The 15,392-nt window shown below is 43.0% G+C and overlaps 1 protein-coding gene across 3 annotated transcripts in view; it reads left to right on the top strand.

The window, feature by feature from the left end:
• Window positions 1–14,874, top strand: part of Spata6l (spermatogenesis associated 6 like) — a 41,390-nt gene extending 26,516 nt beyond the window's left edge. For 2 of the 3 annotated variants that reach the window (XM_075973792.1, XM_075973790.1), the window contains exons 5-10: window positions 3,533–3,657; window positions 5,816–5,893; window positions 7,063–7,299; window positions 10,157–10,259; window positions 12,822–12,856; window positions 13,674–14,874. In XM_075973792.1, the coding sequence (XP_075829907.1) occupies window positions 3,634–3,657; window positions 5,816–5,893; window positions 7,063–7,299; window positions 10,157–10,259; window positions 12,822–12,856; window positions 13,674–13,757 (561 nt within the window). In that variant the 5' untranslated portion in view covers window positions 3,533–3,633 and the 3' untranslated portion in view covers window positions 13,758–14,874. The remainder of the gene's footprint in view (window positions 1–3,532; window positions 3,658–5,815; window positions 5,894–7,062; window positions 7,300–10,156; window positions 10,260–12,821; window positions 12,857–13,673) is intronic. The other variant, XM_075973791.1, reaches the window with a different exon arrangement.
• The last annotated feature ends 518 nt before the right edge of the window (window positions 14,875–15,392 follow it).

The raw sequence follows: 15,392 nt of genomic DNA, 5'->3' as shown, positions 1-15,392 counted from the left end.
TGTCTCTGGGGGTGGGATTTGAGGTTTCAAATGCTCAAGCTAGGCCTAGCAGCCCTCTTCCTGCTACCTGCTGAGATGTAGCACTCATAGCTACTTCTCCAATACTATGTCTACCTGCATGACCCCATGCTTCTCACTATGATGATAATGGACTAAGCCTCTGAATGCAAACCAACCCCAATGCTTTATGTAACAGTTGCTGTAGTCATGGTGTCTCTTCACAGTAATGGAACTTTGACTAAGACAGGGTGATTTATTCATGCTCTTCCTCAGTTCCTTTTTTTTTTTTTTGTTTTACTTATATAACCCAGCATCCCATCTAGGGAATAAAGTCATTCATAGTGGATGGATCTTTCTTCCTCAATTAAGGAAACTAAAATAATTCTACCCATGAAGAAATAGAGGCCTATTTTCCAGGTGATTCTGGAATCTTCGAATTGGCAATTAATTTAATCATCATGAGTCTGTTCTTGTTATTCTAGAGAGAGCGAATTAGTTTGTCTATACTTCTCTGGCTTCTTGTTTTTGTTTATTTAAATTCTTGGTAAATAAATGAATAATAATTGAGTAGCTATAATTTTGCATACTGTGACAAGAACTATCCAAAAACCCCTGAGAGGAAAGGGAACATAGGAGAAGTCTAATGTGCAGTGAGTGTGATATGCCACATGCCTGGCGTGTGTTCCTGCACGAATGTACCGATGCTAACGTAGACCATTGTTAGAATGATATCATGGAACAACCATGATGATGGCAGAAAATGACTTATATTCTCTTGGCTATTTTTCACGCAATAGCCCAAGGGGCTACATCTTAGTTTGAGTTTCTATTGCTATGATAAAATACCATGCCCAAAAGCAATTTGAGGAGGAAATGGCTTATTTTATTTTACACTTCCAGGTAACAGGCCATCATGAAGGGAAGTCAGGGCAGGAACTCAAGTCAGGAACCTGGAAGCAGGAACTGATGCAGAGGCCGTGAAAGAGTCCTATTTATTGGCTTGTTCCTCATGGCTTGCTCAACCTGCTTTCTTATAGCCCCCAGGACCACCAGCCCAGGGCACTGTCTATAGTGATCTGGGCCCTCTAACTTCAATCATCAATCAAGGAAATGTACACAGGCTTACCCACAGGCCAATGTAGCACTCTGGGCATGCAGTGAGTTCTCAATGATTGTTTCTTGAATGCGTGAATGCAAAGAAATCGTTGAGGAGTGAATGGCGAGCAAGAGTTAAAAAGATTTTAGAGAGCGTTTGGTCTTTGTAACTTGTTTTAATGTGAAAAATGAATTTCAAAAAGAGTGATTGTTTTAAGAGTGACTGATACAAGTAGGTACTTAAGTTATCTCAATTTTACATACATATTTCTTCATGAGTGGAGATAAGGATTGTGTTTACAGAGTCTCCGTTATTTGTATACTTACACGGGTTTGGGAGCAGCATCTAGGGAGGACATTTAAATCAAGGCTATGATTTGATGAGAGGGAGCCAATCATTCAAGGATTTGAGAGAGGAATGTTAAAGGGGAATGTGAATAGCAGAGAGATGGGTGTCGGGCATATGCCTGTAATTCTAACACAGGAGGTAGAAGCATCAGGTCAGGAGTTCAAGGCTATCCTTGACTGTGTAGCCAATTCAACGCCTGTCTGGACTTCATAAGGCTGGCCCTGTCTCAAGAAAATCAACCAACTAAACAAAGAAATAAACCCCAAAACTCTAGAGGTGACTTTGATATGTCTACAGTCTGGCAAGAATGGCATCGGGGATGAAATAAAGTAATTAAGAGATAGGTCGTTAATGAAGTAGCAGCAATGATTAAAGGCCTGATTTATATAAAATCTTGAAGGCCAATTGAGGCAATAGGTTGTACCTTACTAGTGTTTTGTTTTGTTTTGAGAGTGGGTCTCATTGTAGTCCTGGAATTTGCTATGTAGATCAGGCTGTCTTGAACTCACAGAGATCTGCCTGACTCTGCCTCTGGAGTGCTGGTATTAAAATTGTTCATCACCATGCCGAGTGGTACATGGGTTTTAGTCTGATATGCAGAGAATTCTAATGGAAGATTTTAAGTTGATTGTAGAGGGAAACTTGAAAGAACAGGATCTCCACCAAGAGAAAAGCCCAGCTCAAGCTGTGGAAGTGCTGTGTGGAGAAGGGAAGACATCCTCTTCAGTCTATTGTGGTGAAGCTTGTCTGCTAGGCAGGAGTGCAAAGAAATGACATAGGAACAAAAACAGAAAATACCGTGTTTTGTGTTTTACAATACACTGACTTTTTTAGAAAAGTATGGGTATTGCATAAATAAAAGAACAATTTTGCTTTTTCATTGTTTGGCCTTCTACTGAGACCTATTGAGCAGTTTGAAAATCCCAGCACATCTAAACACATCATTATTGCCAGTACTTACATTCTAAAATGAATCTCGTTTCATTAGAAGCCACTTTTCTTTCTGTATTGTAAAATCATACAGCCATTCTTTGTAACATAATTTTAGGCTCAGATAACCATTAAGTTATTTTTAGCCTAAAGAAATGTCTAGTAGGACATTAGAAAGTCATGCAGGATAGAGAAAGTATGCAGGGGTATCTTGAGCTCTCCAGGACACTGTAGCATTACTGGCCCCTTCTCATAAATGATCTCAACAAATGTCTAGAGCATCTCTGGGTTGATAACATTCTCGCCAAGAACTTCAAATCTACTTGCTCTCTGGGCCATTGGCACCCTGTACCCAACCAAACATACAGAGCCCACTCCAACTATAAACTTTGTGTGAGCAAGATTGTGTCTGTCTCATTCCTGACTGCCTTCAGGGTCTGGCTCAAAATTTGTCTTTGGTAAATATTTGGTGAAGCAAAGGATGGATGGGTGCATGGATGGATGAAAAGATGAAGAGATTTATTTCATTTTGTTCAATTTTGTGTAACAGCCTTCCTTTTTTCCAAGAAGACTATTCATGAGCTAAATTATTCACAAGATAAAAAGTAATAGAAATTAATTTATTTTGAATAACAAATACTAGGTTCAAAATGTCTTGTTTGACCTAAGTGCCCTCCCTGATACCATCGGTCTTAGGGTTACTGTGGCTGGGATGAAACTTCATGACCAAAGCAACTTGCAGAAGAAAGGGTTTATTTTGGCTTACATTTCCACATCATTGTTCATCATAAAGGGAAGTCAGAACAGGAACCTGGTGGAGGCAGGAGCTGATAGAGGCCATGGAGAAGTGATGTTTATTGACTTTCTCTCCGTAGCTTGCTCAGCCTCCTTTCTTATACTTAAAGAATCCAAGACCACCAACCCAGGAGTGGTACAACCCACAATGAGCTAGGTCCTCCCACATCAACATCCCCTACAGGCTTACCTATAGCACAATCTCAAGGAGGCATTTTCTCAGCTGATGCTCCCTCCTCTCAGATGACTATAGATTGTGTCAGGTTGACATAAAGCTAACCAGCACACCATCTGAACATTCATTTTGTTAAAGTTGAGGCATGTAGAATACATTTGCTTATGATTTTTCTTCTTTCCTTCTAGCATGGGAAGAGCTGGCCTACTATGAAGAAAACACACGAGATTTTCTGTTCCCCGAGCCCAAGCTGACATCTTCACACCTTGGCTTGTATAGGGAGGTGCTTATGAAGACTCCAATAGGTTTTCCAGTGAGTGACCCTCCATGGGCTTCTACAGGGAAAGAACTTCTTGGGCCCTGAATATTTTAGTGTTGACAGGGTTGGTCTTGGGCAGGGAGCTTTGTCTTGCTTAGTTACCTCAGTTCTGTTTTCATCCTTGGTCAGATGCCCAGCTCGTGACACCAAACTATACTGATTTCCACTATTGATCCAAAAGCTGAAAGTTTTATTATCTAACTAAACGGTATCATTGCAATAGTCAGTTGTCACACAATGTCCCAAAAGGTTCCTCTTTCAACTTATCGCAGATTTCAGAAGATCTGTTTGATCATGGCTTTTTTCACTAAATAGGCTAATGACAGAAATATTATGTTACATTTGTTTTATGCCCTTCAACCTTCTACATTTTTAGTCATTCTCTACCTAATAATTTACAAATTCCTCAAGGCTGGTATTGTTGAGCAGGTCCCCTTTGGCAGGGGTGCACTGACAGAGGTGGACGCTATTGAGGAGCCATGCATGGTGCGGCAGATAGGCAGTGATAGTCTCGAGGCATCTGTCTGAACCCAAATTCAAGACATTCATTTTGATATTATGGTCAATGATTTCTGTCTCTGAACCAATTACTTCTTTTTCTTTTCCTTCTTCTTTTCCTCCTCCTCCTCCTCCTCCTCCTCCCTCCTCCTTCTTCTTTTCTTTTTAGTGGATTTTTATGTCTTTGGGATGACCTCTTCTTTAAGGGCCAAGTGCTTGTGAATTATTAAAAGCGTTTCTGCACTGGTCTTTCTTTCTTTCTCTCTTTCTCTTTCTTTCTTTCTTTCTTTCTTTCTTTCTTTCTTTCTTTCTTTCTTTCTTTCTGTTTTATTGTGTAATGAAGTTACTGTCCCCGCCCTGCTGAGAATCTTCAGAGGGTGTGATTGTTCCTTCAGTGCTATTGATGACTGATACACCAGGCACAAACATTCATCCAAAGTGGTCCTAATCAGAATTCTGAATTCAGGGTCTGGCAAATATTCCTAAAATCACTTATTTTCTTTTTTCTGACATCATCTTCATGTATTTAAGTCCATGGCACCTGTGAGATGCTCCCTTTTATTTCTTCATGTTATTGGCATGTTGCCCTTCAGAATTGAAAAGGGAGTTAAAGTGGATGGGAATCGGCCTGAGGAAATGCTCAGAATTCCCAGTTAAATAAGAGCCATCTTCAGAATCAAAACAAGGAGAAACACTTAATTTTTCCTCCAGTGTCACTCGCCTGTTGAATGTTCTGGGCATAAATAGAAAGACTAACCTATATGAAGTTGTATTTATAGTTGTTATATATTTATAAATGGAGGGGATTATCAGGAAAAAAACTTTAAATTGCTTTGAAATACCTTCAGGACTCAGCATTATTTCTTGTAATCCAGTTTATCAAACTCTATGAACAATTTGATAGACAGACAAAAAGAGAGAGTGGTTCAATTCCTCCAGAACATTTCACAAATCAAAATCAAACCACTTGCCAGGGCTTCAGGAGCAGTTGATGCCCCTGGTGTGTGCCGAGCTACGTGGCTGGCATGTGCCGAGGTCACAGCATGATCCTCTTGTCCTGTCATCCGGGGGAAGGACTGTGATTCCTTTCTCCATCGCATTGCATCAGACACGTACTTGGACCGACAGGGTTTACAGTCTTAGACCCAAACCCGATGCTACTTCTCTTGCATTTATTTCCATTCTCTCTTCTCAGTGTTCATTGCGACTGTGGAAAATGAGAAGGAATGGCCTGAATGGGCCAGGCACACCAGTCACCTGCTAGCGGTGTCTTATCAGTTCCTTAACAATTAGACTGATTTTCCCAACGGTAGTGGGATTTTTCTTTGTATTCCCATACATTGTGGTTTTACTTCACTTTATACCTCAACAGTCATTTGGATGATAAAACCCACACCGAATAAAACACTTTGAGAATAGGCCTGATGAATATAAATGTTTGATAAAAGTTGGTTTAGGCCTCGACTTAGTATAGCTGACACATGATATATGTGTTCAGCTCTTCTTACTCTGTACATTTTAAAAAAGGTTTCTGATTATGCTGAGTACAGAAGGACATTTGGGTTCTTAGTGGATTTCCAATGAAAAAGAGATGGACAAGAAAATTGTTTCCAGTAATTTTATTTGCTTCTCTTTATGTTGCCTTATTTTTTAGGGCATTGCTCCCAAACTAGAGTTTTCAACAAGGACAGCCATCCGAGAATGTGTGTTCCCACACAGAAACAGATTTTTTGTAAGTACAATGAAAAGGGTAATGACAGAAATGACAAGAGCCCTCACCCCCAATTTAAAGACTCTTGGCCTGAACTCAGTTTGCTGAGTTTACATAAAACTGAACATACTGTAACCTGGGCAGTTTTTTGCTAGTGTTAATTTCTGTATTCAAACCATTTGCACAGGCTGTCCCATTAGAGTGCATTTGCTGTGTGTTCATTGGTGCTGTTCAAGAGTATGATGGTTAGTGATGGTGTCAATCAGAATGGGAGACCGTTAGCTCCTCCTCACCCCCACTCCTGGACCATCACAGACACACCAAACAGAATGGGAGACCATTAGCTCCTCTCCTCCATCTCCCCACCCATCACAGACACACCAAACAGAATGGGAGACAGTTAGCTCCTCCTTACCCCCACCCTGGACCCATCATAGACACAGCAAACAGAATGGGCGACCGTTAGCTCCTCCCCTCCACACTGCCGACCCGTCACAGACACACCAAACAAAACAGCTGGAATAACAAAAAGAAGCCCGACAGAGTCTTTGCTACACTGTCTTTGAGCTGAGGTGGGATTTCAGCTAAGATGGTTGTTTATTCACAGAGATATTTTTAAAACCATTTCAAGCTGGCCATGGTGACACACATCTGTAATCTTAGCCCTTAGGATGCTGATGTAGGAGCTTGCTCCTGTTGAAGGGCAGTCTAGGCTCCATGGTGAAACTGACTCTAAGACACAATGCCTTCAGTTCTGTGCACAGAGCAACACTAATTACTTTTAATATACTCCTTGAAGTGAAGCGGTTGGGTCCACCTGTACATGCCATTCTTGCTTCTCGGTGTCTGTGGTCTGCCTGGGCTTGGAGTGTGTCTGTGTGCATCTGCCTTCTCAAGCTTTCCCCAGCACAAATAAACCTCACTGTTTTAGTGAGTTACACATCCTGATTATGTTAAATGGTAGATTAGGTAAATGAATGCCTTTCTTTAAAGGTTTCTTCTATAAATCTGAGGCAGTCGTTTTAGTTTTTAAATGTTCAATTAATTATTATAGTCTTGATTGAATTATCTTTTTTTTCCAATAATATTTTTGGCTGGAAGTAGAGCTCAAGGGCAGAGTCCCTTCCAAGCATGGTCAATGCTTAACGAGAAGGAACAGCCTGACAAATCTGTTTGTTTTCTGCTCTCAGGAGAACTGTAAATCCCAAACGGCTTTACCGAAATCACACGGGCAAAGAACTCCCACAAATAACAGAAAGACGAAGCAGAAAGAGAAAAGTCCTGACCGACTTCCCAAAGGCACACAGGCTTGGGTCCCCTCCCCGTCTTCCCCTAGACGTCTCGTCCAGCACCAGCCAACTCAGCAGAACCTTGGAAAAAGCTTCAGGCTCCCTGAAGCAAGAAAGCCTCCATTTGTGGTTAGACATGTGAGCTTGAAGTGATTTCTCGGAGTAACTTGTTGCAGTGAGGATGCTGATAGGAGCGGGAGGAAGAAGCGTTGAGCCACGCCTACATGTGGCGATAGTGACTACCGAGGGAATTCAAATGAATAATAGCTGCCATTAAATGATGTTCATTTCCCAGCATCATTGTTAGGAAATGTCTATAAAGGCATCTCAGAGGGAATTTGCTCAATCACCCCATTTTTAATTTTAGAACATTATTAATTGAGTATGATGTCCGTAGATAACTCACCATTACTCAGAGGCGCCTGTGAACTGCCAGGAACTGAAGATGTCAATCAAAGGCTGGCTGATAAGGTGCCTCAATTCAAAGTGAAGGTCCAGCCCTTTATAAGAAACAGTTTTCGCCTTCTCGATGAGATTGATGCTCAGTAGCCAAATGCTGAGCAGGGACAAGATGTCAGTGGGGAAAAAGCAAGGATGGGCCTCACTCAAAGAACCTTCTGAATCTTAGTCACCAGAAGCAGGGCATGGTTAGTCACTGTAGTCCTTGTGGCTATCTTGAAAATCTGCTCTTAATTATTGTATTATAAAATAGACATTGGCTCATCAGTGTAATAAAAGGAATATCTCAAGTCAGGTGTTGCGATATACCCTTATAATCCCAGAACTTGGGAAGGTAAGGCAGGAGGATAAACATGAGTTTGAGGCTAGCCTAGGCTGCATAGCCTGTTTCAGGAAAATTTGAGCTGCTGAGTCACACACACACACACACACACACACACACACACACACACAGAGCCACAAATCATTAATTTGATTATTTTCTTCAGTTTTTGTATTCATAGCCTTTATGTTTTCCATGAAACTGTAATTATAGTAAACGGAGGTTTATCTGTCCTGCCTTGTTCCATAGCCACTTCTAAATAATCATTCAAAGGCTTAATATTAATTACAGAATGTTTGGCCTATAGTTTAGGCTTATTACTAACTTGCTCTTACATTTAAATTAACCCATTTCTATTAACCTATGTATTACCACATTTCTGTGGCTTTTACCAGTCTGCTGGCATCTTATTTCTTGAGCAACTGGCTCCAGTCTCTTTCGACTTTGCTCTTCCTTCTCCGTGTATTCAATTTGGCTTTCCCACCTAGATATATTCTGCCTTGCTATAGGTCAAATTAGCTTTATTATCAACCAATGAGAGCAACATATATTCACAATGTACAGAAGGGATATCCCATAGCAATATATAGATACATTCAAATTAACGTTTTTGTTATTTCATACCCTCCGTGAACTCTATCACACCTTCCAGTTAGTGACTATCTTCAGAATGTTAATGATGGGTAAATTGTCGACATTTTCACTTAAAGTCACTAGAAATTATGATCGTGCATCTGACACAGGTTGTGAGGTGGGGTAAATCCCAGTCAAGGCACTGTTGAGATTGTTGTGTGTAATTTGTTTCTAGGTAGAATTGAGCTTTCTGGCTAGAAAATACCAACTAGCTAATCTCCAAATAAGAACTATTCATAGACACAGAAATACTAAATGGCTGTTTTCTTTTTATTGATCTTGGTAAAGATGCCTGGCAAAAAATGTAGTAACCTATCATTAAATATGGCTCCATAGATGTGTTGATAGCTTGCATCTATTTTGGACAGTGTAACTTATTCTATTCCATACTCATGCTTATCAAATGCAGTCTCTGCCACTGTGGAGTAATTCATCTTGTAAAAACAATGGTTAGATTTCTTAGGGAGTGAAAAATTTCCATTTCTACTGTTTAACAAATCATTACAGTTTTGACTGTATGCTCAGCTCTTTTATAGGTACATACTTGATTAGCCAGATTTTCTGATCATGTGTGAGACATCCTTAATAGAAGCATTAAAATTTAGGGAACTTGTGTCTGGAGAGGTGGCTCAGCAGTTAAGAGCATTGACTGTTCTTCCAGAGGACCCAGGTTCAATTTTCAGCACCCACACAGCAGTTCCTGTTGGTAACTCCAGATCCAAGGGATCTGATGCCCCCTTCTGGCCTCTGTGGACACCAGCACACATGTAGTACACGGACATACATGCAAACAAAACACTCATATGCATTAAAAAGTTTAAGTTAAAAATAAAAAAAACCCAGAATCAGTCTGTTTCTTGACTTTCAATAAACACTAGCATTGTAGTCTGCTTTGCTGAAAAAAATAAAAATTTCAAAGTCCATTTCAGAAATTTAAAATTTACGCTGTAGAAGAATCTCTTTTTCAAGCATTTGACCTGCTTCTGCAGGTCATGTTGGCCAGTTTTGTCTTAGGAAGCCTGGCCTGTCACTTGAAGTAAGAGAGTAGTCACTGCTATTGTGGGCTTTTTTGGTTTGCTTTGGTTTTGAGACAGGGTTTCTCTGTGTAGCCCTGGCTATCCTGGAACTTGTTCTGTAGACCAGGCTGGCCTTGAACCTCAATCTGCCTGCCTCTGCTGGGATCAAAGGTGTGTGCCACAACTGCCCGGCTCTATTGTGTTTTAAAAGAATCTAGGTTGGAGGATAATCTGAATGGTGATTCTCTTGTTTTTGGAATACTCTGTGCGGTCCAAAGGATTCTGGGCCAGGCGTGGCAGCTCACACCTTTATCCCAGCTCTCAGCAGGCAAAAACTCAGTGCTGTCTTTTATCAACCTTCAGTTCTCTGTGCTCACATTTGACACTCACTCTCAGATCTGGCCTCGCTGGAGATGGTGGGCATAAAATGTACCATCCTCTGAGACCGTGATTTAGGCTACTTTCCAAGTGTCTCTCTGAATGGGAGTAGGGGAGGCATTGTGGGCAGTGAGAAGGTAGTCCAAGCTACTGCAGGAAGAGGCTTACCTGTCTCCTTCACTTTCAGGTGGACAGTGAAAACCCCTTTGGTGAAGGCAGTTTGGAACATCACTTACCGAAGTCCAGAAGAAAATCGAAGATTTTAGACTTCGCTCTTCCAATGAGAATAGGTACTTGAGTTTCTCGTTACTAACATCCCTTTACTGAGTACGAGTGCATTCCACTGGGCATCCTTCGTTCTGAGGAACTACAGGCTAGGTTGGAAACTGTGGACCTGTCTCTCTGGGTCTCTCCAGCCGAGACATTCCCATGGGCAGAGGCCACTAAGAAGTAGCTTACTTTCAAGACGCCCTCAGTACTTGCAGGGGACTGAGCTGGGTGGTGTGACTGATCGCATGTGGCCGCAGCCCACAGCTAGGCTGGCAAACAGGCAGCACTTCCTCCTGGCGTGAACTCTTTGCGAAGGCATGGCTGACAGTTAGCAAACACGTTGTTTGTTTTTGCCGTTTGTCCGAGGACGAAGGAGCAAGACACCGATAGTGGCCATGACACTTGCTGATGGATTCCACGTTAGTTAGTGAGGAGGGAGCCAGCTCTCGCAGCATTTGGGATCCCCTTGCGAAAGATGTTGAGGACCTGAAAGGGCTTTGATTGACATGGATGATGGCTAGCCACATTTAGCATGCTAGAAATCGAAACTGAGTGATTGTAAAATGTAACACAGCAGTGAGAAAGTCACTGGCCATTAGGATAATACTGTTACAATGCGCTGTGCTGGCGTTTGTTACACTGTGGGAGAATGGGAGGAACGCATCCTGTCTTTGTGTAATTATGAATGCAGGTTTTAATCTGGAGGTTTCATCAGGACCCCCACCCCCATTAAGATTCCTGGACTTTACATTACTAATTGACAGTGTCTGGGGTAAGACACTCCTGGGGGGCTTTGACCTCAGAACTAAAATGTGTGAGTCTGTCCCCAGTGAAGGTCATGGCAGCTTGCCTGGAGTTCTTACTCTGGACAGGGCTGTTGATGATCCCTTCTGTTACCCCGTGGTGGGACTAGACGTGGGATAGCCTTACAGTGGAGTTCCCTGTGTTCGGCTTGACGGTTTGTACTTTGAAAGGACTGCAGAGTGCTGTGGAGTTAACTCAGACCAGACAGAGTGACTGCTGACTGCTGACCCGGACAGCGTGGGGCTGGGAGGAGGAAGCGCTTCATCACCTCTGACATTTAATTTAAGTGCTACGATTGAAAATCACTGGTGCAGCCCGTAAAAGCAGGGTCATCTTCCCTGTCACAGCAAAAGCAAGCAACAGCAAATGTCCTTTCCTGGAAGGACAGTGGGGCTTGCTTGATGCTCGTTTGCCTCCGATGGCAGCATACACCATATTTCTCTTGCTCCTGGTGGGTGAGGACGTTTCCCGAGGTTATGGGTATGAGTCTTACACCGAGCTGTTAGCAGAGCTACAACCTCTGGATGTTCAGCTCTCTGGACTGAGGTCCTGGAATCCCTGGGACTCTAGGCCATCTCTATGCTTAGGTCACCCCCAGATCTATGGGAGAATAAAGCCACCCCTCTAAGACTCTGTGTGCCTCTGAGCCAGCTGGGGCTCCTGTTGAACTGCACATCTTGATAAAGTACTGGCATGGGGCCTGGGTCCTTTTCTCACAAGCTTCCAGGGGGTCCTTGTGCTGCTGGGCCCTGGATTGCCCCTTGAGAAACAAGGGCCAGCAGCAGAACAGATGTTAATGCAGTTCTGATCTCGTCGCAGGGGAGTGCCCAGGGAGTCCCTAGGCCTGGATCGGTTTGCAGCTACTTGTCATCGCTGATTCCCTGTCTAGTTTAGTGTGGTGGCGGTTGCAGCTTTTCCAGAACCATGTGCACACACACAGATAAGTGTGCCCAGATAGGAACGGTGTCAGGCTGTAAAAATTTCTGTTCTTCCTTATTGCATCTGGTGGTGTAAGGGGACGATAAATCTGGAGAGCGTTTTGTCGTTAAACTTAAGGAAAAAAATCCACTTGCTTGGCAGTTTTTATGTGTATTTGTTACTTTTGGAGGTTTTTTTTGTATTGCAATATTTTGTTTTGTTTTGGAATTAGGGCCTTGTATGTGTTAGGCTATTGCTTTGCTTTCTGGTCATCCTTGCCACTCACTAGTATGGGATCTACTTACCTCTCATAGACATTTAGGGCGATGACGATGATTTGTGGTTTGGATGCGCTGGGTTTCTCTGTGTTCTTAGGTATTACTGGCTCGATGTCACAGCCATGTTTCCCTCAGACAAGTATACTCAAGGGCTCCTGTGTTAACTGATCTCCAGAAACCAACCGGGACTCACACAGCAGAGCATAGGAACTTTATATTAGATCCATAGGGTCTTCTTCCAGGCTCTGGGCATCTGGACAGATAGGTTTTCTCCGTTTAAGGCTGTAAGGGTGCTGACCTTCTGCTCCATGGCATGTTTGTTGCCCCCAGCCCCTTTCCAACTGGGCTGTCATTGAAAATACAACCTGACTGTGGACCCCAAGAAGACAGAAACTTCCCTAGAATTGCAGTGCCCCAAGAGACACTCAGTTGCGAACTTGTATTTTACAAGGGAACCGTTAGTCCCTTTGTCATTCATTTGTTGTCTAAAATCTTGCTTCTTCTGTGGGGTAAATGTGCCAGCCGTTATATGGCTAACTGGTAACAACGAGCTTTTCACACTCCTCCACCTCTCTCTTCTAGCATCTTCTCTTGAAAGCCTCGAAACAAACGTAAAGGTAATTGTAGCAGTATCGTCTGTAAAATTATTTGTTTCCAGTGTCTAGGTCAAGCCCTGTGCAGTTAGTGGGGAGAATATGTTCCTAGCTGTGCTGCTCATGGGCCAGCATGGGTTCGGTAGGGTTTCTGCAGACCAGTGCTCACACTCCACTGTCTGCTTCACCGTGGGGTTCATTGGCTTGCTCCCCTTCTTTTGTTGCCAAGGGAGAGTTTATATAGGCCAATTATTATCTTATCACCAGTGACTTAAGTTGCCTGTCTCCAATTAGATCCCTCTCTACAGTGAGGTGCTAATCGTGTCCTCAAACTTGACCAGTTTGCCCAACTGAGAGCCGCAGCTTTTATGCTACAAACTGAGAGGCGCACGGGAAGGAAGTGAACTGTATACTGCATTTCCTATGTACAGGACAGTCACGCTTGGTTGAAAAATTCCATCTTCCTCAGAACCCAAAAGTCAGAAATCAGAGCTCTAGTTGGGCAGTGGTGGCACACACTGTTAATTCTAGCATCTTGGAGGCAGAAGCCGGCCGATCTCAATGAGTTTGAGGCCAGCTTGGTCTATAAAATGTGTTCTAGAACAGCCAGGACTGTTAGAGAAACCCTATCTTGAAAAACCAGGAAAAAAAAAGAAAGAAATCTAAGTTCTAAGTATGAGTTTACCTTGGCTTATTAATGTTGCCAAACACAGAGCCTTTTGACTGTGTCTCCCCAACCCATATTCCTAAGGCTTCTGTAACATGGTCCCCTTTTTTATTTGTGGGTGATCCCTGGCCACGTGTTCTGTTATCTGACCTCACTTTCGCTTCCTTGTCCTAGCCTACCCCTACCTCTGTATTAGGCAAATCAAAACCCAAACTACGAGTCAAGAGTAACTCACATTGTCACTCAGGTCACCAGTGAGCCTGACGAGCGCATTGTCTTAAGGAGTCAGACATCACCACCTTTAGATCCGAGGAAGTCCGGACAACCCTCGCCCAATCACCAACGGGATGTCGAGCTCTTGCTGGACACTTCACTCCCTACCTCCCAGCATTCTAGATCTCCCAGCCCTCTGGATGAGCCTCTCCTGGGAGAAAGGTCAGCAGTTGGTGCCTATCCCCTCGCCTGATGAGCCTTGTGCTCTGTCAGGAAGAAAGTCTGGATGCCCTGTCTGTTTGTTTTGCTGGGCTATTCACACAGTGACCGTGATCGTTCCTTTTCAAACCTATACAAAATGTACCATTAACTTCTTTTTCCTCGGGCAAGTGTTTGAGGGTACCTGGTGTAGGTTTAGTGTGTAACTCGATGGTAGAGCACTTGTCTAGCACGCATGAGGCCCTAGTACTGCCAAAAAGAAAAACCAAACCAAACCATCACGGCAAACAACAGAAAAACAGGCGGGAACTGGACCCAGTGAGTGAAAGTGCGTGCACTCTTGATGCTTAGGCATGAAGGCCTGATCCCAGAATCCCAGCACCCACTTAAAACAGCCAGGTGTGGTCCTGCTGGCAGGGGTGAGTTGGGTGAAGGTGGGTTGAAGACAGAGCTTCAGTGAGAGAACCTGTCTCAAGGGAATCTAGACTGAGTGACGGGAGCACCCTACATCTCCCGTCTTTTGCTGCACACACATACATACACATACATGCATGCACACACACATACATACACATAAATAAATGCACACACACATACACATACATGTATGCACACATGTACACATACCCATTTTTTCTTTATGATACTATGTAAACTAGACTTCAGGGAGGAAGCTTTTATGTTAAGTCCAGTTCAAATAATCCATGTCCTGTGTCCTAAGTGTCCAATGCCTTCAGCAATAGGGCCTGAACACTAACCTCTGAGAGGCATCCTAGGGCAATATCAGTAGCCTATATTGTCTGGGGAGTCATTTGAACTACCTTGACTCAAAAGGAGGTTTCTCATGCCTGGTACTGTTGCTATGTTGTTCTTGCACGGAGCATTGTGAGCCCAAGTGGCACATCTTCATTTAAGACACACACACACACACACACACACACACACACACTGTGTATAATTTTAGGTAAATATAAAATCATGATTCCTCGAGGCTTTATCTGACAACCTTGGTGTTATTTATACTTCTTCCCATTTTTTCTCTTTTCCCCTGAGTATCACTTGTATCCCATTCCCCGCTCAACTCCCCACCTCCCACAGTGTATTATAATTTTGCTGGTTTCTGTGGTTACATCTGGAGATTTGGGGGTAGGAGCCTCTGATAAGAGAGAACATGTAGCTTTTGTTTTTCTGGGTTCAGGAAAACATTCAATATGATCTTTCCTAGTTCCCTCCATTTACCTGAACATTTCATAATTTCATTGTTCTTGACAACTGACTAGCATCCCATAGTGTATATGCAGCACATTTTCCCTATCCAGCAGCTGAAGGATATGTAGGTTGCTTCTGTTTCATAGCGATTACAAATAGGGTGCAAATAAACATGGCCGAGCAAGTGTCTGTGGAGTAGGATATGAAGTGCTTTGAGCCTTGCCAAGGAGTGGTGTTGCTGGGTCGTGTGGT

Source organism: Microtus pennsylvanicus, chromosome 5 (genome assembly GCF_037038515.1).
Source record: "Microtus pennsylvanicus isolate mMicPen1 chromosome 5, mMicPen1.hap1, whole genome shotgun sequence".
NCBI lineage: Eukaryota > Metazoa > Chordata > Mammalia > Rodentia > Cricetidae > Microtus > Microtus pennsylvanicus.
The sequence above is the reverse complement of the archived record's forward strand: the minus strand, read 5'-3'. Positions and strand labels throughout refer to the sequence as shown.